Below are 25,941 nucleotides of genomic sequence, written 5' to 3' on the forward strand. Positions count from 1 at the left end.
AAATCTCCCCCCACCCCGAGCCTTACGAGAAACTTAACAAAGAGGGGTTGGTGTCCCTTTAAGAGGAGGAGCCGCCCACGACGGGGAAGGAGGAAGTAGAAGAGAAGAGAGCAAGAGGGGGGCGGAGCTCCAGCTTTTGACGCTTTCGGGTCGCTGCTACCCCCGGGTGAGTCTCTAACCCTCTGCGGTCCTGCACCCACTCATGGGGATGGGGGCATCCACACCCCCCCCCCCTCCTCCTCCAAATGCCTGCCTGCTTCCTTCTTGATTCTCTGCTTCCCCTTCTGCTCTGCTTTCTAACTCGCCTTTCCTTGCATTTTCTTTTTTAAAACAGATTATAGGTTTCACATTTTCAAGATTTTCCACGGGAGGGAGTGAATCTACGTACAGCCAAAGTCGTTGCTCCTTCCCTGAGCTCCCTTGTCAGCTGTCCGTGCTGTATTCCTGATTTATGCGTAGCAGTGTGACGCCTGCATGGGGCTCTGATGAAGAGCTGTTTTTCAGCTGTCGGTGCTGTATTCCTCATTTATGCATAGCTGTGTGACGCCTGCATGGGACTTTGATGAAGATCTGTTCCTCAGCTGTCAGTGCTGTATTCCTCATTTATGCATAGCTGTGTGACGCCTGCATGGGGCTTTGATGAAGATCTGTTCTTCAGCTGTCTGTGCTGTATTCCTCATTTATGCCTAGCAGTGTGACGCTTGCATGGGGCTCTGATGAGCTGTTCTTCAGCTGTCCGTGCTGTATTCCTCATTTATGCGTAGCAGTGTGACGCCTGCATGGGGCTCTGATGAAGATCTGCTCCTCAGCTGTCAGTGCTGTATTCCTCGTTTATGCATAGCTGTGTGACGCCTGCATAGGGCTCTGATGAGCTGTTTTTCAGCTGTCCGTGCTGTATTCCTGATTTATGCATAGCTGTGTGACGCCTGCATGGGGCTCTGATGAGCTGTTTTTCAGCTGTCCGTGCTGTATTCCTGATTTATGCGTAGCTGTGTGACGCCTGCATGGGGCTCTGATGAGCTGCTCTTCAGCTGTCTGTGCTGTATTCCTGATTTATGCGTATCAGAGTGACACTTGCATGGGGCTCGGAAGATCTGCCGTTCAGCTGTCTGTGCTGTATTCTTTCTTCACATCTACCAGTGTGATGCCCGTGCAGGATTCAGAATATAATTTGATTCACAGCAAATGTTTCTCTGAGTACTGAGCTGTTCAGTGATAAATATTACAGAAATATATTTTCCCTCACTTGAGCTGAGTCGAGACAGAACCTAACACGGAAGGATTAAGCTGCTGTTTTTATCAGCTAAGAAAAATATCTGGCAAGTTAAATATCTTCCTTTTGTTGAATGGAGGAGTAATTATAACAGGGTGCAGGAAACCAGATACAGCTCTCTTATGCAAGAATAAACATCTGTACCATTGCACAACAGATGTTGAAAGAATCAGTAACAGGTTAGAGAGGAAACACTTCACTTCCTGCAACAACTGAGAGAAAAATTCCAGAGTTACAGACCTGCACATATTAATCAAATGACAGCACAGGCAGTGGTGATAACTGCTGGTCTTCTGCAGCCTCCTTCTTAGAAAGAAGGTTTGGACCAATAGTTTGCTTCGGCTACAGTTTGTGGAACATTATCTGTGGCAAGGCGACTTTCAAAAAATGTAAAACATCCCATTTTTTTTTCTATTTGACATTAAGCTTTCTGGATTTTAAGAGCCTGTGGAAATAAGGAAGGCTTAATTTGAACAGGCAAGTATAGAAACGCTCTGCTAGTGCACCTAACTCCTGCAATTCCAGTACCGAGCCCCTCCACGACCCTCACACACAGCTCTGCCAATGCTCCTCACTCCTGCCCTGCAGCACCCCCTGCTATTCCAGTACTGAGACTCTCACACACAGCTCTGCCAATGCTCCTCACTCCTGCCCTGCAGCACCCACTGCTATTCCAGTACTGAGACCCTCACACACAGCTCTGCCAATGCTCCTCACTCCTGCCCTGCAGCACCCACTGCTATTCCAGTACTGAGACTCTCACACACAGCTCTGCCAATGCTCCTCACTCCTGCCCTGCAGCACCCCCTGCTATTCCAGTACTGAGACCCTCACACACAGCTCTGCCCATGCTCCTCACTCCTGCCCTGCAGCTCCCCCTGCTATTCCAGTACTGAGACCCTCACACACAGCTCTGCCTGCGCATCTCACTCCTGCCCTGCAGCATCCCCTGCTATGGCTGTATAAGGGGTAATAATAGCGCGTCGAAACGGGGGCTAACTGTGCGCACCATTCTGTACTGGCCTGCCAGATTGTCCCTGAGGCAATGGAGGGTAAAGTGACTTGCCCAAGATCACAAGGAGCGACAGAGGGACTCGAACCCTGGTCTCCTGGTCCATAGCCCACTGCTCTGACCACTAGGCTACTCCTCTTTGCCTCTCCATGTTAATGGTCTTGTGTTCAGACTCTAATTTAGGTGTAGGCAACACAGGCACAGCCAACTGCCTAGGTTGGCAAATTTTGAAGGCACCAAATATGCAGGCCAAAGAGGACCCTGCTTCAGCTTGCTTTAGGAGCATGTGCTGGCACAGCTTGGCAGGGCGCTACCATGGCACTCTGCCTATGGGGCCAGAGTCTTACATCTGGCCCTGCTCATACACTGCAGCACTTTTCAGGCTTTGGTGAGCAGAAAGCAGATGTTTAGGGGTGACTGTTTCTCGTTCTTCTTGCTGGTAGGTTGGGGATGACAGTGCAGCCTGAGCTTGGAAATGCAGAGTACCCCAAACTACCTGTGGCAGCCGGAGGACATCCTGGGTCAAGGAGCGACAGCCAACGTGTACAGAGCTCGGAACAAGGTACGGCCCTGGGACACTGCAAGCGGAGTCTCTGCGATTCCTTGAAGCTGTGTGGGCGCCCGCTGGCAGCCTTGCTAAGCGTTGGCCACCTTCTGGCCATCCTGCAGGTTGAACCGCGCAGGGCATGGCGACTCGTGAGACTGCAAGGCCCGGCACGCTTTAAACTTCGTGACAGCTGGGGTTTGCCCTGTGGCGGTCTCTGTGGTCCCTCACGTAGTTTAGAGAGAGCTTTGCTGCAGTCTCGCGTGACCTGGGAATGCCTGCTCTGGATGCCTTGCCCTGTGGAAAATCTTCATTTGTAACGCAGGTGCCCTGAAACCACGAGCCCGATGCTTTTACAGATCAGTATCGTGGGCAGATAAATAAGTATGGTTTCCTCTGTTTAAGCAGCATCGTGTAACAGAAACTGTGTGATCTTGCAGATGACGGGTGAGCTGGTCGCAGTCAAGGTGTTTAATAACGTTAGCTACCTCCGGCCCTACGAGGTGCAGATGAGAGAATTCGATATGCTGAGAAAGCTGAATCATAAGAACATTGTCCGCCTGTTTGCGGTGGAAGAATGTGTAAGTATGGGACGGCTGGGTTACCCCTGATGGCACCAGCAAATACCTTCCTAGCTGCCCGCAGGTTGTTAGGAGTCTGTCAGTCCGTGCCCGGCAGTGGAAACCTGAACCCTCCCATGATGTGCAGCCAGTAAGAGGTGATGTGGAGGATACTGGGGTGCAGATGAGGGCAGTAAGGACCGGTCTTCTGCCCTCAGGTTGTAGGAGTCTGTCAGTCCGTGCCTGGCGTGGTGGCAGTGGAAACCTGAACCCTCCCATGATCTGCAGCCAGTAAGAGGTGATGTGGAGGATACTGGGGTGCAGATGAGGGCAGTAAGGACCGGTCTTCTGCCCTCAGGTTGTTAGGAGTCTGTCAGTCCGTGCCCGGCGTGGTGGCAGTGGAAACCTGAACCCTCCCATGATCTGCAGCCAGTAAGAGGTGATGTGGAGGATACTGGGGTGCAGATGAGGGCAGTAAGGACCGGTCTTCTGCCCTCAGGTTGTTAGGAGTCTGTCAGTCCGTGCCCGGCGTGGTGGCAGTGGAAACCTGAACCCTCCCATGATCTGCAGCCAGTAAGAGGTGATGTGGAGGATACTGGGGTGCAGATGAGGGCAGTAAGGACCGGTCTTCTGCCCTCAGGTTGTTAGGAGTCTGTCACTCCGTGCCCGGCGTGGTGGCAGTGGAAACCTGAACCCTCCCATGATCTGCAGCCAGTAAGAGGTGATGTGGAGGATACTGGGCTGCAGATGAGGGCAGTAAGGACCGGTCTTCTGCCCGCAGGGAAGCAGTAAGCAGAAGGTCCTGGTGATGGAGTACTGCTCCAGCGGCAGCCTGCTGACGGTCTTAGAGGAACCGGAAAATGCCTTTGGATTGTCGGAGCCCGAATTCCTCATTGTGCTACAGAGTGTGGGTGAGTGGGGAGTGGATTATTCTTTGTGCTACAGGAGAGAGGGGGAGAAGAGGGGTGAATTCCACTTTGTGGTATTCAAAGAGGGGGTGGATTCCCTGTTGTGGGTATGGGGAGGGGGGAGTAGGGGGTGGGTGAATTCCACTTTGTTGGTATTCAAGGAGGGGGTGGATTCCCTGTTGTGGGTATGGGGAGGGGGGAGTAGGGGGTGGGTGAATTCCACTTTGTTGGTATTCAAGGAGGGGGTGGATTCCCTGTTGTGGGTATGGGGAGGGGGTGGATTCCCCTTTGTGGTAAGGAAGGTAAGTTCATTGCTTGTAAACAGTTCAGTCAGGTTACTCAGCTACTCCCATCCCCTGCACCCTCAGAAGTTTGCTAAATGAACATCCATGGATAGTTTTAGCACACTTTTCCTTCCCCTGCCACTCGCATCCCTGGGAGTTTCTGAATGTAAACTTCCTTCCCTCCAGTAACTCGTACTAATTACCAGATCAGAACTGGGAAGTAACCCAGTTCCTGGAGGGAGATTTGGCAGGACTACGAATCCCATGGTGCACTGGGAACTTACTTTTGGGATCAGCCAGTGGTTCTGAGCAGGTCACTGCCAGGTGTGGTAAGTTGGCTGTGACAGGAGCCGTATCTGACTCTTCTCCCCCACAGTGGCCGGCATGAATCACCTTCGGGAGAACGGGGTGGTCCACAGAGATATTAAACCCGGGAACATCATGCGACTGATGGGGGAAGAGGGGCAGAGCATTTACAAACTGACGGATTTTGGAGCAGCCCGGGAACTGGACGATGATGAGAAGTTTGTGTCCGTGTATGGGACGGAGGAATATCTGGTGAGGAGAGTTCAGTGCTGTGCAGGTGGAGGGCACCACCTTCCGTCAGAGCGTGACGTCCACTCTTCGGGTGCTGTAAAGTCAGGGAAATTCTTCCTTTCTGTTGGAATATCTACCCCCGGGAATGCCCTGAGCCCGTCCCCTCGCTCCCCACCACTCAGGATACCCTGTGCTAGCCCTTTGTGCCTTTGAAGTCAGAGTGTGAAAAGATTTTGGAAGGAAATGGCTTCATCTCCCTTTCTTAGTGTGTGGTGCATCTGACAATATGAGTTATTTATTCTGATCCGCCCGTCTCTTCTCTTTTCAGTTCTTATTACACTTTTATTATTTTCACTGTACAGAGATGTCAGCACATGCAGTTCTGAGAGAGAAAAACAGCCCAACCAGGGGTAGAAATTCCCACTCCTTGCCCCTCCCTGACTCACCAGTGAGCTCTGCTCCATCGGGGAATCCTTGAGCTGATCCTGCAATCTAAGCTCATCTCCGAGGATTCTGGGAAGTGTAGTTCTGTGTACCTAGTGATGGCAGTGGGTTGGGTGGCAGACGTGCAGGAGGACATTCTCTCAAGCTCTCTTCTGTCCTTCCATTTCCAGCACCCGGATATGTACGAGCGCGCGGTGCTAAAGAAACCCCAGCAGAAGGCTTACGGGGTGACTGTGGATCTCTGGAGCATCGGCGTGACGTTCTACCATGCAGCCACCGGCAGTCTCCCGTTTCTTCCCTTCGGAGGACCCCGCAGGAACAAGGAAATGATGTAAGGCCGTCCCGTTAATGCTGCTTTGGTTCCCCAGCTGTCTCCACACAGAGCTCTGCCAATGCTCCTCACTGCTGCCCTGCAACCCTCTCTGATGGGACACAGCCAGCAGGGATTTACCCAGGGCAAGGCTTGCCTCACCAATCTCCTACATTTTTTGAAGGGGTGAATAAACGTGGACAAAGGGGAACCGGTAGATGTGGTGTATTTGGATTTTCAGAAGGCGTTTGAGAAAGTCCCGCATGAGAGGCTTTTAAGAAAACCAAGAAGTCATGGGATAGGAGGCGATGTCCTTTCGTGGATTGCAAACTGGTTAAAAGATAGGAAACAGAGAGTAGGATTAAATGGGCAATTTTCTCAGTGGAAAAGGGTAAACAGTGGAGTGCCTCAGGGATCTGAACTTGGACCGGTGCTTTTTTATATATTTATAAATGATCTGGAAAGGAATACGATGAGTGAGGTTATCAAATTTGCAGATGACACAAAATTATCAGAGTAGTTAAATCTCAAGCGGATTGTGATACATTACAGGAGGACCTTGCAAGACTGGAAGATTGGGCATCCAAATGGCAGATGAAATTTAATGTGGATAAGTGCAAGGTGATGCATATAGGGAAAAATAACCCTTTGCTATAATTACACAATGTTGGGTTTATTTATTTATTTATTTTTAGGTTTTTATATACCGGAAGTTCCTGTATACAATACATATCACTCCGGTTCACAATTAACAGAGAAAACTATCGCCGGGAAGGCGGTTTACATGGAACATATCGAATAAACTATAATAAAGTACAATCTAATTTAAATTTAAAACAACTGAAAATAAACTTAGGAAATAACTTGGTACATAACTTGGTTCCATATTAGCAGCTTCCACTCAGGAAAGAGATCTAGGCATCATAGTGGATAATACTTTAAAATCGTCGGCTCAGTGTGCTGCGGCAGTCAAAAAAGCAAATAGAATGTTAGGAATTATTAGGAAGGGAATGGTTAATAGAACGGAAAATGTCATAATGCCTCTGTATCGCTCCATGGTGAGACCGCACCTTGAATACTGTGTACAATTCTGGTCACCGCATCTCAAAAAAGATATAGTTGCGATGGAGAAGGTACAGAGAAGGGCAACCAAAATGATAAAGGGGATGGAACAGCTCCCCTATGAGGAAAGACTAAAGAGGTTAGGACTTTTCAACTTGGAGAAGAGATGACTGAGGGGGGATATGATAGAGGTCTGCAAAATCATGAAAGAACGTGAACAAGTTATTATAAAACAGTTATTTACTTTCTCAGATAATAGAAGGGGCACTCCATGAAGTTAGCAAGTAGCTCATTTAAAACAAATTGAAGAAAATTCTTTTTCACTCAGCACATAGTTAAGCTCTGGAATTCATTGCCAGAGGATGTGGTTATGGCAGTTAGTGTAACTGGGTTTAAAAAAGGTTTGGATAAGTTCCTAGAGGATAAATCCATAAACTGTTATGATGGTAATTAATAAGCAATAGTAGCTTGATATTTATTTAATATTTGGGTATTTGTCAGGTTCTTGTGGCCTGGATTGGCCACTGTTGGAAACAGGATGCTGGGCTTGATGGACCCTTGGTCTGACCCAGTATGGCAGGTTCTTATGTTCCTACTTCCAGTACTGAGACCCCCATCCACAGCCCTGCCAGTGCTTCTCACCCCTGCTGTTTCAGTACTGAGTCTCCACGCACAGCCCTGCCAGTGCCAGATTGCAGCGGCGTTCACCCATTGGCAGCGGGGGAGGGAAGGGGACAATTCCAGCTACGCTTCCCGAATCCTCACCTCTCAGGGCATCCCTCCCCGCTCATGCCACCTCACGCCAGCTCCACGGCGGCACAAGCAACAGGAAGTAATAAAATGAAAATTCAGTGCGGGCCTCCTGCTGCCCTGCAGTGCCCCAGGAAGCCACGGGCATGAGGAGGAGGGGGCAGGGAACCGTAACGGCAGCAGCGGGAGGCCTCAGGCTTCCAGCGGCTGCCGCTGGAAGAGACGAGTGGAGCGCCGGCCGCCAGTCTGTATGAAGGCAGGGTAGTGCTGGCCATGTTCTGCCACTTACAAAACGGCAGTGCTGGGGGTAGTGGCCTGAATCTGGACCCCCCCCCCTCTGCTATTCCAGTTCTGAGACCACATTCCCCTCACTTCCACCAATACATCTCGGTCCTGCCCTGTGGAAACCACTGAAAGATTTTAGCAATTAACCCAACTCTCTCTGCTTCGGGCCAGGCATAAAATAACAACGGAGAAGCCCCGCGGAGCCATCGCTGGAGTCCAGAGGAAGGAGAACGGCAGCATCGAGTGGATGTACGAGCTCCCCATCACCTGCCGTCTTTCAGCGTGAGTCTGCCCCCCTCGCAGGTCGGCCGCGTTAGTTGCTCCGGTCAGTCGTTAGCTAACTGCACAGTGCAAGAAGCCGACGCCATGTGGCCGGGCCTGGGTGGTTCGTGGCAACTTCTCACGCTGCACTTATGAATGCGGGATGCAGAACATGCAAAGGTTCTGATGGCACTGGTCCGGATGGCACTGCTGGCTAGTAAGTGAGACCCAGAGCAAGAAAGCAAAGCTGCCAGCAGGGGCTGGACAGGAAGGTCTCTGCGTTTTCCCCACTCAGAACCCTTTTGAAGGGAGAAATTTGAGGTAGAAAATGAAGAAATAGCGATTTTCTTTTGGTAAATGAAGTGGCAGTTTCTAACGGGAGGGTGGAGGTTGGGCTGTTTCCTTCAGTCAGAGGGATGAGTCGCTTGTGAGCTTGAGCTTCACCAGTGCAAGTCCAGGACTGGCTTACCCAGACCTGTTGACCTTTCTGAGCTGAGCCCACTGGGTTCTGTCTTAGCCTGACCCCAGTCTCCTGTGTTCCTCTCTTTCAGAGGGCTGAAGAGCCAGCTGGTGGCCATCCTGCCCAATATTCTGGAGGTGGATCAGCAGAAGTGCTGGGGCTTCGACCAGTTCTTTGCTGAGACCAGTGACATCCTTCATAGAATAGTCTTTTATGTCTTCTCGCTGCAGCAAGCAAGCATGCATACAATCTACATCCACTCCTACAACACGTAACTACACCCTTAGTGTCCACTGCTACAACTCCAACATACAATGTGTACCCACTCCTACAACACGTAACTACACCCTTAGTGTCCACTGCTACAACTGCTACATACAATGTGTACCCACTCCTACAACACGTAACTACACCCTTAGTGTCCACTGCTACAACTCCAACATACAACGTGTACCCACTCCTACAACACGTAACTACACCCTTAGTGTCCACTGCTACAACTCCAACATACAATCTACATCCACTCCTACAACACGTAACTACACCCTTAGTGTCCACTGCTACAACTCCAACATACAATGTGTACCCACTCCTACAACACGTAACTACACCCTTAGTGTCCACTGCTACAACTCCTACATACGTGTACCCATTCCTACAACACATAACTACACCCCCAGCAACCACTGCTACAACTCCTACATACGTGTACCCACTCCTACAACACGTAACTACACCCTTAGTGTCCACTGCTACAACTCCAACATACAACGTGTACCCACTCCTACAACACGTAACTACACCCTTAGTGTCCACTGCTACAACTCCAACATACAATGTGTACCCACTCCTACAACACATAACTACACCCTTAGTGTCCACTGCTACGACTCCAACATACAACGTGTACCCATTCCTACAACACATAACTACACCCTTAGTGTCCACTGCTACAACTCCAACATACAACGTGTACCCATTCCTACAACACGTAACTACACCCTTAGTGTCCACTGCTACAACTCCAACATACAATGTGTACCCACTCCTACAACACATAACTACACCCTCATGTCCACTGCTACGACTCCTACATACACCTTACATCAGTTCCTACAATACTTAACTACACCCTCATGTCCACTGCTACGACTCCTATATACACCTTACATCAGTTCCTACAATACTTAACTACACCCTCATGTCCACTGCTACGACTCCTATATACAATGTACATCAGTTCCTACAACACGTAACTACACACCCAGTGTTCACTGCTACGACTCCTACATACAACGTACATCAGTTTCTACAACACTTAACTGTAGCCTACATTTGTGAGCACATGAGCAGTTTAAGTGTCTTCTTTAAGGCCACATAATAAGTGAGGGGGTGGGACTGGAGTCTGGGTTTGCAGATTTCTGGCTCAGTGCTTCCTGCCAGCCTCCTGGCTTAAGTGTGTGTCTCTATCTGTGTAAAAAGCAGACAGAAGCCAGGTGACATCAGGTTTCTCTTCTCCGTGGCTCATTTTCCTGCCTCCTTTCTGTTCCAGTACTGCCATATTTTTGGATGCGGTATTTAAGCAGACAAGAATCGCTCCTCAGCACCAGCTGTACTTCCAGGATGGGCACTTGTGTGTGCTGGAGCAGAGCCTCCCAGCCCAGCAGTTCTGCCACACCTCGGAGCAGAACCCCCTCGTCCTGGTGAGCACCGAGATGGAGGCTGCCATCGGAGTGATCTACAGGGACCGTAAGTACAGCTCGACTCATCCTCTCAGCAGGAGGTGGCTGGGGGGGTTCTCAGCAAATCCCCTGAGCTCTAATGCCCTGCACCTCCAGTTAGCGATGATTTGTGTTCCTAGGTAGATGTTGCAGGCTGAGTGGAGCTGCACAGTAACCCGTAGTAGCACAGTTATCTGATGGCAGTAAAAGACAAATTGACCATCTAGTCCACCCTGCCAAGGATGTGCCCCAGCTGCCCGCCACAGAGTAGGCGCATTTGTGTTTAAGTTGATTGATAAATGTTGATAAAGATGTCGCTCCTTAAGCAGGCCAGTTTGGGTCCTCATTCTCCTCCCTCCTGGGTAGCTGAGCCTGCTCAGATCAGTGCGCATAAGAGGGCCTCTTCCTTTAGCTGAATGTACACTGGAGCAGGGCAGCCTGGGGAGTGCACCGGAGCAGGGCAACTTCTAACCTACCCCCTTCAAAAGCACCACCCCGTCCCCATACAGTGCCGCCTTTGTACACAGCACTGTGCTGGGCATGTCAGGTAGCTGATGGTCTGGCGAATTGATAAGGAGAGAGGTCATTAAACCCTCAGCCACCTCCTTTCTCACGGCCAACTTAATCTCACTCCGACCTCTGCCCCTGAGCTGCTGTTTAGCCGCAGGATCGATCCTTGGGGCGAGGGGCGTGCACGTCCCGGGCGTTCCCTCTGCTGAGGGCAGGGGGCACTGATGTGGTATTGGGTTGTGTTTTGCACCTCTGCCCCTCACCCAGGGAGGCAGAGAGAACCTCTCCCCGGGTGTTCATGGTGGGGGAGGTCAGGACATCCCAGGGCAGAGAGAAGGTCTCTGGTGAAACGCAGGAAATAACCGCGCTGTCCCTCCGCTCACACCGCCCTCTGGGGTGATTTCCTCTTTTTTTTTCTTGCTTGCAGCTGCCTTGGACTTTCCGAAGTTTATCCCCAGCATTGACACTGTGGCCGACTGCAGCACAGCAAAGGTACCGAGTGATTTATGGATTGCCCGGAGCATCGTGTGATGCGACGAGCGACCCCTGGCGGCGGCGGTGATTTATGGATTGCCCAGAGCATCGTGTGATGCGACGCGCAGGCACAGCGACCCCTGGCGGCGGCGGTGGGGGGGAGAGTCACAGGGGGGGGGGCGGGGCTGCAGCTCTCATGCCTCTTCCTTGCTGCTGTTCGTAGCCAGGGGGGTTGGTTTTCTTGTTCAGTGCTTGCCACTGTCACAGATTGTTCAGTTAGGACCCTGGGAGCCGAGGCCCCGCGCCGCCAACGTTTGGGTGAAGGAAGGTGTGAGAACTTGTTTTGCCTCGGCGAGGCCCCAGCAGCCCCGTAGCGAGGTTTAGACGGCAAATAAAAAGGTAGCTACATCTGCCCGGCCACTGGCTACACTGGGCCTCTGACGTCTGCACGTCCGTCTTGCACAGCTAAATAACGCAGAAGGGCCCCTGCAGTGACCTCTCTTTCAGTCCTGGTGCGCTTCTCTTTTCCAGAATGTTCTGAGCGCCGGGCACCAGACCCTGCGAATAACTCAGTCCCTCTTACGCTGTCGGGAGCTGCTCCTGAAAGGGGCTTACTGGATGATGTAAGTGCAAGAGGCAACAGAAGCATCTCTAAGGGCCAGGCGTGGGGATTTGTATTGCACGTTTAAAGCAGTAGGAGACCTTCTTTTAATGCTGGGCTCATTCGGGGGACGCTAGACGCTCTCCCGGGAGCCAGCAGGTATTAATGGGGAGGGGGGAGCGGCAGCCACAGAGCCCATAATATTAGGAGAGAGGTCCAGCGGTGCCCGAGTGTCGGCGATCCCGTCTTTATAAACTTTCGATTGATAATTCTGCCTTTTGTGACTGCTCGGCCACTTCAGAGCAGGTAACCCAAAGGGCCCTCAATCTAACTTTGTACTCGAGGCAGTGGAGGGGGAAGGTCACAAGGAGAGTCAGTGGGGTTTGAACCCTGGCTTCTCTGGTTCTCAGCCTGCAGTATGCACTAGGCTGATCAGAACATAAGAACCTGCCATACTGGGTCAGGCCAAGGGTCCATCCAGCCCAGCATCCTGTTTCCAACAGAGGCCAAACCAGGCCACAAGAACCTGGCAAGTACCCAAACATTAGATAAATCTCAAGCTACTATTGCTTATTAATTAATAGCAGTTTATGGATTCCCCTCTAGGAACTTATCCAAACCTTTTTTAAACCCAGTTACACTAACTGCCATAACCACATCCTCTGGCAATGAATTTCAGAGCTTAATTATGCGATGAGTGAAAAAGAATGTTCTTTGATTTGTTTTAAATGAGCTACTTGCTAACTTCATGGCGTGCCCCCTGGTCCTTCTATTATCTGAGAGAGTAAATAACTGATTTATATTAACTTGTTCAAGTCCTTTCATGATTTTGTAGACCTCCTATCATATCCCCCCTCAGTCGTCTCTTCTCCAAGCTGAACAGCCCTAACCTCTTCAGCCTTTCCTCATAGGGGAGTTGTTCCATTCCCCTTTATCATTTTGGTTGCCCTTCTCTGTGCCTTCTCCATCGCAACTATATCTTTTTTGAGATTCGGCGACCAGAATTGTACACAGTATTCCAGGTGTGGTCTCACCATGGAGCGATACAGAGGCATTATGACATTTTCCGTTTTATTCACCATTCCCTTCCTAATAATTCCCAACATTCTGTTTGCTTTTTTGACTGCTGCAGCACACTGAACCGACGATTTCAATGTGTTATCCACTAGGATGCCTAGATCTTTTTCCTGGGTGGTAGCTCCTAATATGGAACCTAACATCGTGTAACTACAGCAAGGGTTATTTTTCCCTATATGCATCACCTTGCACTTATCCACATTAAATTTAATCTGCTATTTGGATGCCCAATCTTCCAGTCTTGCAAGGTCCTCCTGTAATGTATCACAGTCTGCTTGTGATTTAACTACTTTGAATAATTTTGTGTCATCCGCAAATTTGATTATCTCACTCGTCATATTCCTTTCCAGATCATTTATAAATATATAGAAAAGCACCGGTCCAAGTACAGACCCCTGAGGCACTCCACTGTTTACCCTTTTCCACATCTATATCTAGATGTGGCGAGTGCAGGGTCAGAGCCCTTGGGAAGTGTCGGTTTTGGGCTGTTTCCAGCCCAGTCGGCCCACGGCTCTGAAAGGCAGAGTAGATTGCTGGGATGGTTATTTTCTTCCTATCTTGTAACACAGAAACAACCTTGAATCACACAGGGGCTGCTTTTACTTACTGGGAGTCCATCACATGGGGGCTGACTACAACTATGAGCCTCCGAGGGCTATCAGCTCCTCTCCCTCCTCACTGCTCACTTTCACCATCTCTCCTGCCTCTCCTCCCTTCATTTTGTTCTTCCCTTTTCCAAGTATTAGCTTTCCACTTGGCTCCTACACTCTGGACCGTCCCATCCGTGCGCCCCTCTGCTCGTTCCTGTCCTTGTTTTCGGAGTGGCTCAGGGCAGTGTGCAGAGGCTGAAACAGGACCGCAGGGCAGTCCTGTTTACAGGAGACCCGGAAGGACCTGAAGCCCCTTTGCTTCCCTCAGATTAGTTTAGCTCCTGCTTGTTCTCCGCCAGACCCTGCAGGGAGGTGGCTTCCCGAAGCCCAAACTTGCACATGCAAATGGCGCCCCGGGCGAAAATCAGCTCCTCCACGGCTCTGTGACATAAGGGGCGATGCTGGCAGTGTCCAGGGTGCCCCTACCCAAAGGCTGGCACCGTGCAAAGGGAAGGGAGCGACAGAGCCAAACAAGGGTCTCCTTTCCCAGAGACGCAGACTGGGAGGGAAGCCTCAGTAAAGCCGGCCCCTTCCCAGGGTAGCTCCTTATACAGCTGAGTTGGCACCGTGCCAGACCAGACTGCATGCTTTTCCCCTTCGGAAAGTGATTGCTGTGGGGTTTTTTTTTTTTACTGTATTCTTCGGGGAGGCCTTCCTTGGGATGTTTGTAACTTCCTCTGTGTATTTGCCCTGTCTTCAGCGAGTACTTGAAGGCTGCGTGTGAGAGAAAGCACGAGGTGTCCCTGCTCCTGGCTGAGATGAAGGCTCTTGCACTGTAAGTCCTACGCTGGTGGGGTGAATGGCGGCACTGGTGCATGTTTGTTTCCCCACTTCTGGCTGAGATTCTGCCCCCGTCCTGGCTTCCTCTCTCTGACCCCGGTGTAGTCCCACTTTTCCTTGGATACACCCGGAATACTCTGGGATAAAGGCAGGACTGGAGCAGGGCCTCACCGTCACAGGACACGGCCCTGCCGGCTCTCTCGCGCTGTCCTAAGGAATCCCCTCTGCGTTCTGACACCGCTCGGCAGGGTCCGCCTGGGCAACGGCTTCTGGCCCGGACTTAAGCTAACCCAAGGTGCTGTGCAGCAGCGCACGGCAGTCCCTGCCCGCGGGCAGCTCTGCGCGACTCCAGAGCCAGTATCCTAGGGCCGTAGAGGTACGAGCCACAAGGACGGTCTCGTTGAACTAAAGAGCAACTCCAACCTTTGTGCAGGTGGTTTGGAGGCTGAATGTCTGCCTGAGCGTGGAGCAGCCCCTGTGCACGCTGGGTCCAGGGGGTGCATTTTGTCTGCTTGGGATGAGTGAACGGCAGGGGCCAGAACAGACGTTTGACCAATAAGTGGAGCCGATGTGTGCTTGAGCCTGTGTCACTAGTGACCGTGCCTTTGGGTCTGTGCCACAGGTATGGAAACGTCGCCAGTCCAGAACTGAAGGATGAATCGGACTTGAAAAGCAATCTGCAGACGGTGAGTGGAGCAGCAGGGCTGGGGTGCAGACGAATTACTTCCTTCTCTGAAGTCCAAGGCTCCCTGCAGAGAGGGGGAATTCTACCTTCCAAAATATATTGTTTGGTAAAATTTGGGGTCTTATTATGAGACTGGAAGTGTTCTAGGTTTTGGAAATCGGATGTAGATGCAGGAAAGTGTTTTTGTGGGTGACTTAACGTTTGCATGACCTGCATTCTCTGTCACCCGAGTCCCTTACATAACCTGGGCAGTCAGAATAGCTTTCGACTCCTGTTTCCTGCCTGCTGAATGGCTTTCCCCTGCGTGGCGATGTTAGCAGTGGGCTGGGACAATCGATGTCACGAGCTGGCGAGTTGGCGTGTGGATGCAGACCCTGCCTGCATTGTGCTGGCTGCGCGCTGTGCTTAATGCCCACGTCTCTTCCGGCTCCAGATCAGCGGGCTGCTGTCCAGCTCTTCCCAGAGCATGGCTGAGAAGCAGAGTGAGCTGGGGAGCCTCCGAGCAGATTGGCTGCAGCACCAGCAGGAGGTGCACGAGGACAGAAGGTTGGTAATGCTCATCTCCCTGCCACAGGATGCAAGTGCAGGGTCTGAAGTGTGAGTACAATAGTGGGGGAGGAGGACTAACTCCCTGCCACTGACGGGCACATGATTCTATTTCAACCATGGCCAAAGCAGGAGGGTGAAATGTATACAAATAAGAGAATCTGTGTTTAAGAGGCACTGGATACAGGTATTAGATGTGCTGAGCTGACAGCAGCCGATGAGACTCCCATGAGTTTACCCTGAGAGCACCCGTGAATCAGGAAGGGGGCAGAGAAGGAGATGTGACTGGGCAGACTCATACTGACCAAAGATCCCTCACTAGGCCCATTGCCTCTTTGTAAAGTGAGTGCTCATCCTTCCTTCTGTCTGACAGCTTTCAGAGGATTGAGAACTGCCTGGAGAAGATGCAACAGATCTACAAACAGTTCAGGAAGAGCCGGATGCAGCCCAGTGAGTACCCGAGACGGGGGTTATGGGTGGCTGTGGCACGTCACTGGGGCATCCTGGCCTGGCCCTGGTTTTGCCCCAAGGGGTGAAAGTTCACTGTCAGTGAAGCCAGGACCAGGTCCAGCTCCTCCCAATGACTCTTGCCTGTACCGAACGAGCTGGGATGTGACCTGCTGTGTGTCTGGGCCACTGCTCCTGACTCTCACTGCTGCCCCCTTTCTGTAAGGGCAGGGCAGGGCGTCTGCATTTTTTCTTCTGTAAAGCCCTCTGATTTGGGGCCCATTTTCTGGACGTCTCATTGGGGGAGGGGATCGGGGTCGGGCTGAGGGGGAGAGGCACTGGGGACCCGAAAGCCACTCTCACATGTCTTTTCTTTCTTAGGGTTACCGTACAACGACGAGCAGATCCATAAACTGGACAAGTGAGTAACCCACGAGCTGGGCATCCTGGCCGCATAATTTAGGATTTGCTCCTTTATTTCACTGCTAGCAAGGCTCCTAGGGGCTGTTCGGCACCTCTCATTCTCTCTTCTTTTTGTAGGTTTCCTTTAAAGTGATAACAGATTTTATTTCTTACATTATTTGCCTTTTTTGAATGAAAAGTGTCCGAGTGTATGCGTCTGATTAGAGCCATAATGCCTCTCTTTAAAAATCTCCTTTACTATCCGTGCTGTAGTCATGTTTTGTCTATCAATGTGTGACACCTGCATAGACCAATATTAAAGATCCTCTCTTCAGCTGTCTGTGCTGTATTCATGCATTATGTGTGCGAGTAGGGCTCTGGTGAAGATCCCCTCTTCAGCTGTCTGTGCTGTATTCATGCATTATGTGTGCGAGTGGGGCTCTGGTGAAGATCCTCTCTTCAGCTGTCTGTGCTGTATTCATGCTTTACGTGTGCGAGTGGGGCTCTGGTGAAGATCCTCTCTTCAGCTGTCTGTGCTGTATTCATGCTTTATGTGTGCGAGTGGGGCTCTGGTGAAGATCCTCTCTTCAGCTGTCTGTGCTGTATTCATGCTTTATGTGTGCGAGTGGGGCTCTGGTGAAGATCCCCTCTTCAGCTGTCTGTGCTGTATTCATGCTTTACGTGTGCGAGTGGGGCTCTGGTGAAGATCCTCTCTTCAGCTGTCTGTGCTGTATTCATGCTTTACGTGTGTGAGTGGGGCTCTGGTGAAGATCCTCTCTTCAGCTGTCTGTGCTGTATTCATGCTTTATGTGTGCGAGTGGGGCTCTGGTGAAGATCCTCTCTTCAGCTGTCTGTGCTGTATTCATGCTTTACGTGTGCGAGTGGGGCTCTGGTGAAGATCCTCTCTTCAGCTGTCTGTGCTGTATTCATGCTTTACGTGTGCGAGTGGGGCTCTGGTGAAGATCCTCTCTTCAGCTGTCTGTGCTGTATTCATGCTTTACGTGTGCGAGTGGGGCTCTGGTGAAGATCCTCTCTTCAGCTGTCTGTGCTGTATTCATGCTTTACGTGTGCGAGTGGGGCTCTGGTGAAGATCCTCTCTTCAGCTGTCTGTGCTGTATTCATGCTTTATGTGTGCGAGTGGGGCTCTGGTGAAGATCCTCTCTTCAGCTGTCTGTGCTGTATTCATGCTTTATGTGTGCGAGTGGGGCGCTGGTGAAGATCCTCTCTTCAGCTGTCTGTGCTGTATTCATGCTTTATGTGTGCGAGTGGGGCGCTGGTGAAGATCCTCTCTTCAGCTGTCTGTGCTGTATTCATGCTTTATGTGTGCTAGTGGGGCTCTGGTGAAGATCCCCTCTTCAGCTGTCTGTGCTGTATTCATGCTTTATGTCTGCTGGTGCAGTGCCTGCCTGGTTCTGAAGAATCCTAGCATTCTCTTTGCATTTTTGACCGCTTCAGCACACTGAGCTGAATTTGCCAATGTGATGAGGTTCAGCACAACAGTGACCGTGATTTCTGCAGTTCATAAGGGTGGGGTGGGTTAATAGGAGGAGCTCTCAAATTCTTTAAACAGCAAGCTCTTTTCCGGATAAAATACAAATAATGTAAGTGCTGACTGCAGTGCCTCCGATGTTCCTGCTGGATGCAGGGTGTCTCAGTGACCTCGCTGGTGGATGGACGTTCTGTGGTCCTTCCATAATAGATTTAAATTTTCCATGAATAAAACCAGAAACAATAATAAGTGGGACATGGGTACCAGCTGAGGATCTTCTGGTCTCTGCAGAATTGTGCAGCCCACCCACCCTGCTCCGCAGTTATCAGAAGCCAAGCCGCGCTTTCTCTGCATTCTCTAGCCAGCTCTTGTTTCTGCTCCCATTGCCAGGGTGAATTTGGGGACCCTGGCAAAGAAGGTTTTGTCGGTGTTTCAAGACGAATGTGTTCAGAAGTATCGCACAGCGTTGGCAGCGCACAGCATCAGGATGAGGTAATGGCTGCACTCTAATGATTATCTGACCCGTGAAGAGTTACCTACTGGCTCCCAGTCATTCGGGTCAGGTGCTGGCACCAACGTTAGGCTTACTGGGTTCTAGTTTCTCAAATCACCACAGAGCCCAGTTTTAAAAGAGGTCGTTACAATAAGAACATAAGATCTGTACCAAGGGTCCATCAAGCCCAGTATCCTGTTCCCAACAGTGGCCAATCCAAGTCACAAGTACCTGGCAAGTACCTAAATTTCAAATAGATCCCATGCTACTGATGCCAGCAACAAGCAGTGGTTATTCCCTATTGATTAATAGCAGTTTATGGACTTCTCAGGAACATATCCAAACCTTTTTTTAAACCCAGTTACACTAACTGCCTTAACCATATCCTCTGGCAACGAATTCCAGAGCTTAATTGTGCATTGAGAGAAAAAGAATTTCTCCGATTAGTTTTAAATGAGCTACTTGCTAACTTCATGCAGTGCCCCTTAGTCTTTTATTATCAAAAAGAGTAAATAATCAATTCACATTTACTTGTTCCAGTCTTCTCGTGATTTTATAGACCTCATAGAGGAGGAAAGGCTGAGGTTAGGGCTGTTCAGCTACGAGCAGAGACGGCTGAGGGGGATATGATAGAGGTCTACAAAATCATGAAAGGACTTGAATGGATAAATGTGAAAGGGGCACAAGTGAGGTGATCAGATTTGCAGAAGACAAAAATTATTCAGAATAGCTAAATCACAAGCAAATATTGATAAATTGCAGGAGGACCTTGCGAGACTGGCAGATTGGGTGTCCATGTGACAAATGAAATTTAATGTGGATAAGTGCAAGGTGATGCATGTAGGGAAAAATAAGCTCATTATCCTTTACCAGGACAGGCTAAAGAGGTTGGGGCAGTTCAGCCTGGAGAAGAGACAGCTGAGGGGGGATATGATAGAGGTCGCCCTTCTCTCTACCTTCTCCATCGCAACTATATCTTTTTTGAGATGCGGCGACCAGAATTGTACACGTTATTCAAGGTGCGGTCTCACCATGGAGCGATACAGAGGCATTATGACATTTTCTGTTTTATTAACCATTCCCTTCCTAATAATTCCTAACATTGTTTGCTTTTTTGACTGCCGCAGCACACTGAACCGACGATTTCAATGTGTTATCCACTATGACGCCTAGATCTCTTTCTTGGGTTGTAGCACCTAATATGGAACCCAACATTGTGTAATTATAGCATGGGTTATTTTTCCCTATATGCATCACCTTGCACTTATCCACATTAAATTTCATCTGCCATTTGGATGCCCAATTTTCCAGTCTCACAAGGTCTTCCTGCAATTTATCACAATCTGCTTGTGATTTAACTACTCTGAACAATTTTGTGTCATCGCACATTTGATCACTTCTCTCATCATTCCCCTTTCCAGATCATTTATAAATATATTAAAAGGCACCGGTCCAAGTACAGATCCCTGAGGCACTCCACTGTTTACCCCTTTTCCACTGAGAAAATTGACCATTTAATCCTACTCTCTGTTTCCTGTCTTTTAACCAGAAAAGGACATTGCCTCCTATCCCATGACTTGTTAGTTTTCTTAGAAGCTTCTGAAAATCCAAATACACTACATCTACCGGTTCACCTTTATGCACACGCTTATTCATACCTTCAAAAAAAATGAAGCAGATTTGTGAGGCAAGCCATGCTGACTGTGTCCCATTAAACCATGTCTGTCTGTGTTCAATGTGATTTGCTTCAGTTCATGTGAATTATCACCCTTGAAAGCAGTCTCTGGAACGTGCATCTCCCTAACATCCTTATTAGTAAACCTCGAAACAAAGAATTAATTTAGTCTCTGGATGGTGCTACTTAGCCAGCTAAGTAGAGATATTCAAACCTATCCGGATAAGTTACCATCTTGAGTTTAGACTCGCTCAATAGCAGGCCTAAACGTGGACGGATAACACTTTTCTGGCTGAGTAGTGATTTACCCAGGGACATTCAGCTGCATCTATCCGGCTACGTTTTGAATACTTATCCCTTCGTTTTCGTGCTGTGACCTTCTCTGCCCTGAGCGCCCTGTTTACCCCTCAGTCATGTAGTGCTCCAATTGTCTCCCTCACAGGATTCCTGTGTCAAATATATTTGCAAAGGTTTTTATTTTGCCTCCTGCCTGCTTTGTCTCCAGGACAATGTGGGAGATCAGCAACGATCTGAAGCTGCTGAGCAGCTCCATCGCAGCCTGTCGCCTGGATCTAGAAGAATGCCATGGCTGTCTTGAAAATGTAAAGTTTGGGATCTTTTAAATTTTCAAAGCATGGATGTAGAGAGTGCATGGCAGAGCTGGGATTAGGACTGAGGCTCAGAACGATAGTAACTCGCGGCAGGGCTGGGAGTGGAGCCCACGCATAGGGAGGCAGTGACTAAGAGTTTTCCCTTTCAGATTTCACCTTCTCCCTCTTGTTCCTGGGGAAGGGGCGAGAAAGGCACCACTGACTCGTACTCATGTGCCATGAACTCCGGGGTCCTGTTAAGCACTGAGGGCTCTTCTAGGGTGGATCTGTTCTTATGGTTTCTGAAGGGATTCAAATTGATTACAAGGCACTTCTTCCTGATAAAAGGGGGGTAATTAGTTGGTTTAATTAGTAAGGAGAAGGACATGGGTGGGAGGGGACTGTACATGGAGAAGGTGGTGAAGTGTCGTCCGGCTGCGCAGCGCCTGCAAACCTTCCTCCCGTTGTGTTTGCCTCCGCAGGTCCTGGCCAGGCTGCCTGACAGGCTCCAGCGGGTCCCCGTGCCTCAGGCCCCCGCAGGCCTCTGCCAGACTCCAAAGGACGTAGTGCTGGGGTAAGGCCGGCGCGCTCGCCACACGCTGCTGCCTCATTCCCCTTTAACCTGCTGTGGGCAAGAGCAAATGGCAGAAGGCTTTGGAAAGGATTTTTGAAAATTGCCCGACCCCCGCCTGCTCCCTCCCCCTCTCCCTCTCCCTGTGAAAGAAGAGTTTAGGAAGGTTGTTAATTGTAATTGTCTTTGAAGCAAAGAAATCTCTAAATGCGGGAGAGTTGGTTTAGCTGCTCATGGGCTGTTGCACTCTTTCTCTCTTCCTCCCGTCTGGACCAGGATGCAGCAGCTTCTCCATGAGATAAAGGCGGTGGCCCGTGACCTCCAGCAGAATAACAGCATTATTGAGAGGTAAGGGTGGGAGAGAGAGGAAATGTTAACCTCCCTCAGGAGAGGCCGCTGGGTAAACTCCCAGGCTTAAACGTGGGGGACAATCTCTGCTAAACCCAGGGGGAAACGTACCTGCCCTGCAGAGGGACCTGCAAAGGCTTTGCAGCAAAGGAGAAAAGCATTTTGCATTCTGTTCTGACAGGTTGGACGCGGTGCCACCTACGCCAGGCATGTGAGATGGACTACGGCAGTTCCCTGCACGAGAAATACCCCGCAGCGGCAGCAGAGAAGCGGTGAAGCCGCCAAGCACTTTCCGGCAATGGAATTTGGGCAGCCTCCAGGATCCAGGGCCTAATGCACGTTACACCCTCCCGCTGGAGGGGAAAAGACGTCTCTTTCTCATCTTGAGCCTCCCTTCCCCCCCCCCAGAGCAAAGAGCCGCTGCCTGTGACGTGTGCCACGCGGACATAAAATCCCCAGCCCAGTGCCAAAAGTCCTAGATGGGAATAAAGGTTGATGGGCCAGAGGTGAGTGTGGCCCAGACCGCCGGGCACGGCGGCTTCTGCAGCAGCGGTGGGGGTAGGGCCGCAGAATGTTGCAGAACGAGAATCACCAGATATTCACCTGCCGACGTCATGCAAGAGTTTTGCAGGTTAGAGGCAGGTGCGACTCTGCAAAGCTTCCAGTCGCTGCGGCTCGTGGGCCTTTCAAAGCAGGAACCTGGCATGCAGGTGACCTCACAGGGCCCAGCGCTGCCTGGATCAGGCGCTGCAAGCATGGCAGGGTCCTCTTCAGGAGAGGAGCAAGGAGCGCCCCGGAGCTCCTACCAGGACAAAAAGGTTTCTTAAAAAAAAAATGCAGCGTCTCCTGGCCAGGGTGGGGGAATCTGTGTCTTAAGCACTTTGCAAAGAACATAAAAATGTTGCTTAGCCGGAGGTGTGTGGCATCCGTTTTTAAATGGCAGGGATGCTTTTTACCCACGAATTTCAAAGGGAAAGTAAGGCCCAGACCTCCCCTGTGAGAACAGCAGCTGCACGCTGAAGCTCTGAGCCAGAACGGCCTCCGTGCTGCGGGATTCACTGGAAATGCATTTTACATTAATAATCAGCCCACGTCCGATTTAAACAAAAAAAAAAAAAACCCAACGCAGTGTTTCAAAGGTAGAAATGACCTTCCTCATCGTTCTCCTCCGCTGGGAGAGAGTTCCCCAGAACCGGACTGGTAGAACAAAGCACAGCACAGCCCTGGCCCTCCAGGCTGATGCCCGAAGGAGGTGGCGGGACCAGCACGTCCCCGAGCGACCAGGTCCACCTGCTGCCCATTGTGGGTGCCCTGTATTCAGAGATTTAAAAGCGCCCAGCGGTTAGGACTGCTCCAGGGGTGCGGTGCAGCCTTGCTGTAAGGAGCTGCAGTGATCGCTGCGTGAACAGCACGCTCCCCTCTCGTTCCTTCCCAGGGCGCTCCGAAATGATGGCGAGCACGCAGATAGGAGGAGGATCAGCCCTGGTAAAATTATTTCCGTGCAGCTTCAGTCCCAGCGTTTTTAACGGTAATTCCAAGCCCAGCAATAGACGGCTCTCGGTAAAGCCGCAGGTCAAGGACGCCTCCCTCCACGCAGCGCGACCTTGCAGCCAGATCACGGGCGGGGGGGGGGGGGGCCTCTGTGTGCGTGTTCTTATAACGCTGCGCAGAAAAGAAGGCGGCGCTTTCTAAGAGACAGAAAATTTAGGAGAATGGACACAGCCTCCGGCTGAAGGGTTTCCAGTAAGGACAGGCTTTTGTTTTTTTTCTCTTGCCAAGGAGCCAGGGGTGTCTATTGCAGGTCAGCCCAGAAGCTGAGGAGAGGGGAAGCCCACGGCCTGCAAACAGGTGCTCTCAGTATAGGCAGTAAAAAGAGGAAAAGTACGACTCCGGGTACATTTCTGCTAATTTGTTGTAAGGGGCAGATGTAGGGGAGGCAATGTATTCGGAGAGAAATCCTGCAGAGCTTTCCTGTTTCTTGGGGTGAGATTAATGCCAGCAGTAAACAGCTCCTGCTACTGGACCCGAGGGCGATGGGAAAATCTCGTTTCACAATAGCACACGGTGCCTGGCAAAGTTAGCCAGATAAACGTCTCCGGGATAGTCAGTGGGGCACCTGCACCATCCAGGGGTTTCCAGTTTTTATTTTATCTTGCACTGATGGGTTTTTTTCTCCTGTTTGTTGTAACCTATCATTTCCCTTTGATTTGTGTTGCTTATAACATTGAAATTGCCAGAAAAAATAAAATACAAACGGAAAATGAAGGTCCCTGACTATAGCTGCCTATCTTGCCGTTAGCTGGATCAGGTTTGCTGCTGCGGCACCGCCAGAGTTAGCTGGATCCCTAATCTGGCAAGCTCTGGATGCTGGAGTTAGCAATGCCCTGGGAACACATCCTCCTTATCCGGCCTCCTACTTTCCTGCATAACTCTGAGCTGGTCAGCCAGGTGCCCTTTTCTAATCCCACTTGTCCAGCCGAGTCCAAACTTAGCTGGACAAACGGTGCTGACTCAGGTCCTCCCTCTGTTTAAGCTCTCGTGGGCCTGATCTTGCTGTGTTTTGAGCTCTCATCGGGCTGCAGCACACATTTTGCCGGGATGAGGTCTGGGCGTAGGTGTTTTTCCTTACTGTGGTGATGTGGGTGCTGCTCCCATAGGAATTTGGTAATTGAACCGGCCGCACTGCTGTTGGATTATAGACACAAGGGCATTCAGCATAGTCATTAATTCCCTGCCACAGCTCTTCAGTGTACGGCTGTAAAGAGCTCATCTGAACTGTCAGCACTTTTACCCGTTCTTCCTGATCCGTGTGGTGCTGCCCATTATGAACCTACAGGATTAGCCACAGGCCCTGGCTCCACGTGCTTTCTCTCCGCTGCTATGAGTCCGCCAGGGACTTGTCCACTTCAAGCAGGAAGGAGAAATGCATTGGAAGATTCTGGGGCTGATGTGAAGGTCACAGCCTCCCAGGCCTGACGACAGAGGAAATCCCCCTGTGGGCAGGGAAGTTCTCAGCTTTTAAAGCTCGTAAAGCCCCCTCGGCTCGGTGATAATGAGAGGAAAACCGAAAGTGAAAAATAAACAGGAAGGCAAACTGCCCACAGCCCTTCGATGCAGATTCATGTGCCTACGTCTGCTATGTCCTCCGTATACCGGCCCACATCTGTCCCACATCTGTGCACGAGCAGGTGTAACATGGACAGTTAGGGCTCCCTGCGAATGCCTGAGTGTGCATAAGTGAGTTCCCTGTCTTATTTTATTTTTATTTATTTAAAATATTTGTAGTCTACCTATAATAAGAAGAATTAGGCTAGGCGGCTTCCATATTCAACATAAAACAATCCTAAAACCCACTAAACACACTATTAAAAAACCTTCAAAAAAGAAGTAAAAACTTGGATGTTTTCCAATGCCTAGCAAAGCACCCAATGACTCGCAGATATTACTTCCCTCCCTACAGGCCCTATGCAAACGTGGAACCAATGCAAGCACGTAATAGAACCTGCGTCGTTAATCCTACTGGCCCTATGCAAACGTGGAACCAATGCAACCACGTAATAGAACCCGTATCATTAATCCTACTGGCCCTAGGCAAACGTGGAACCAATGCAAGCACGTAATAGAACCTATATCGTTAATCCTACTGACCCTATGCAAATGTGGAACCAATGCAAGCACGTAATAGAACCTGCGTCGTTAATCCTACTTGGCCCTATGCAAACGTGGAACCAATGCAAGCACTTAATAGAACCCGTATCGTTAATCCTACTGACCCTATGCAAACGTGGAACCAATGCAAGCACGTAATAGAACCTGTATCGTTAATCCTACTGGCCCTATGCAAACGTGGAACCAATGCAAGCACGTAATAGAACCTGCGTCGTTAATCCTACTGGCCCTATGCAAACGTGGAACCAATGCAAGCACGTAATAGAACCTATATCGTTAATCCTACTGACCCTATGCAAATGTGGAACCAATGCAAGCACGTAATAGAACCTGCGTCGTTAATCCTACTTGGCCCTATGCAAACGTGGAACCAATGCAAGCACTTAATAGAACCCGTATCGTTAATCCTACTGGCCCTATGCAAACGTGGAACCAATGCAAGCACGTAATAGAACCTGTATCGTTAATCCTACTGGCCCTATGCAAACATGGAACCAATGCAAGCACATAATAGAACCTGCGT

General features: G+C 50.2%; 1 protein-coding gene across 4 annotated transcripts; it reads left to right on the plus strand.

The window, feature by feature from the left end:
* The first annotated feature begins 46 nt into the window (after positions 1-46).
* Positions 47-24,014, plus strand: IKBKE (inhibitor of nuclear factor kappa B kinase subunit epsilon). 4 transcript variants are annotated; one of them, XM_029572431.1, is made up of 23 exons: positions 48-166; positions 335-583; positions 1,700-1,750; positions 2,729-2,847; positions 3,270-3,410; positions 4,171-4,300; positions 4,958-5,139; positions 5,733-5,893; positions 8,141-8,251; positions 8,782-8,961; positions 10,243-10,439; positions 11,349-11,413; positions 11,927-12,018; positions 14,424-14,498; positions 15,126-15,189; positions 15,622-15,734; positions 16,108-16,184; positions 16,563-16,602; positions 18,463-18,564; positions 20,746-20,842; positions 21,313-21,404; positions 21,678-21,749; positions 21,931-24,014. In XM_029572431.1, the coding sequence occupies exons 4-23, from the start codon at positions 2,761-2,763 to the stop codon at positions 21,962-21,964; spliced, it is 2,112 nt and encodes a 703-aa protein (XP_029428291.1). In that variant the 5' UTR covers positions 48-166; positions 335-583; positions 1,700-1,750; positions 2,729-2,760; the 3' UTR covers positions 21,965-24,014. The 4 variants fall into 4 exon arrangements, with proteins under 4 accessions (XP_029428292.1, XP_029428291.1, XP_029428294.1 ...); XM_029572432.1 differs by lacking the exon at positions 335-583 and having other exon boundaries at positions 47-166; XM_029572434.1 differs by lacking the exon at positions 8,782-8,961.
* The last annotated feature ends 1,927 nt before the right edge of the window (positions 24,015-25,941 follow it).

Source organism: Rhinatrema bivittatum, chromosome 12, assembly GCF_901001135.1.
Source record: "Rhinatrema bivittatum chromosome 12, aRhiBiv1.1, whole genome shotgun sequence".
NCBI lineage: Eukaryota > Metazoa > Chordata > Amphibia > Gymnophiona > Rhinatrematidae > Rhinatrema > Rhinatrema bivittatum.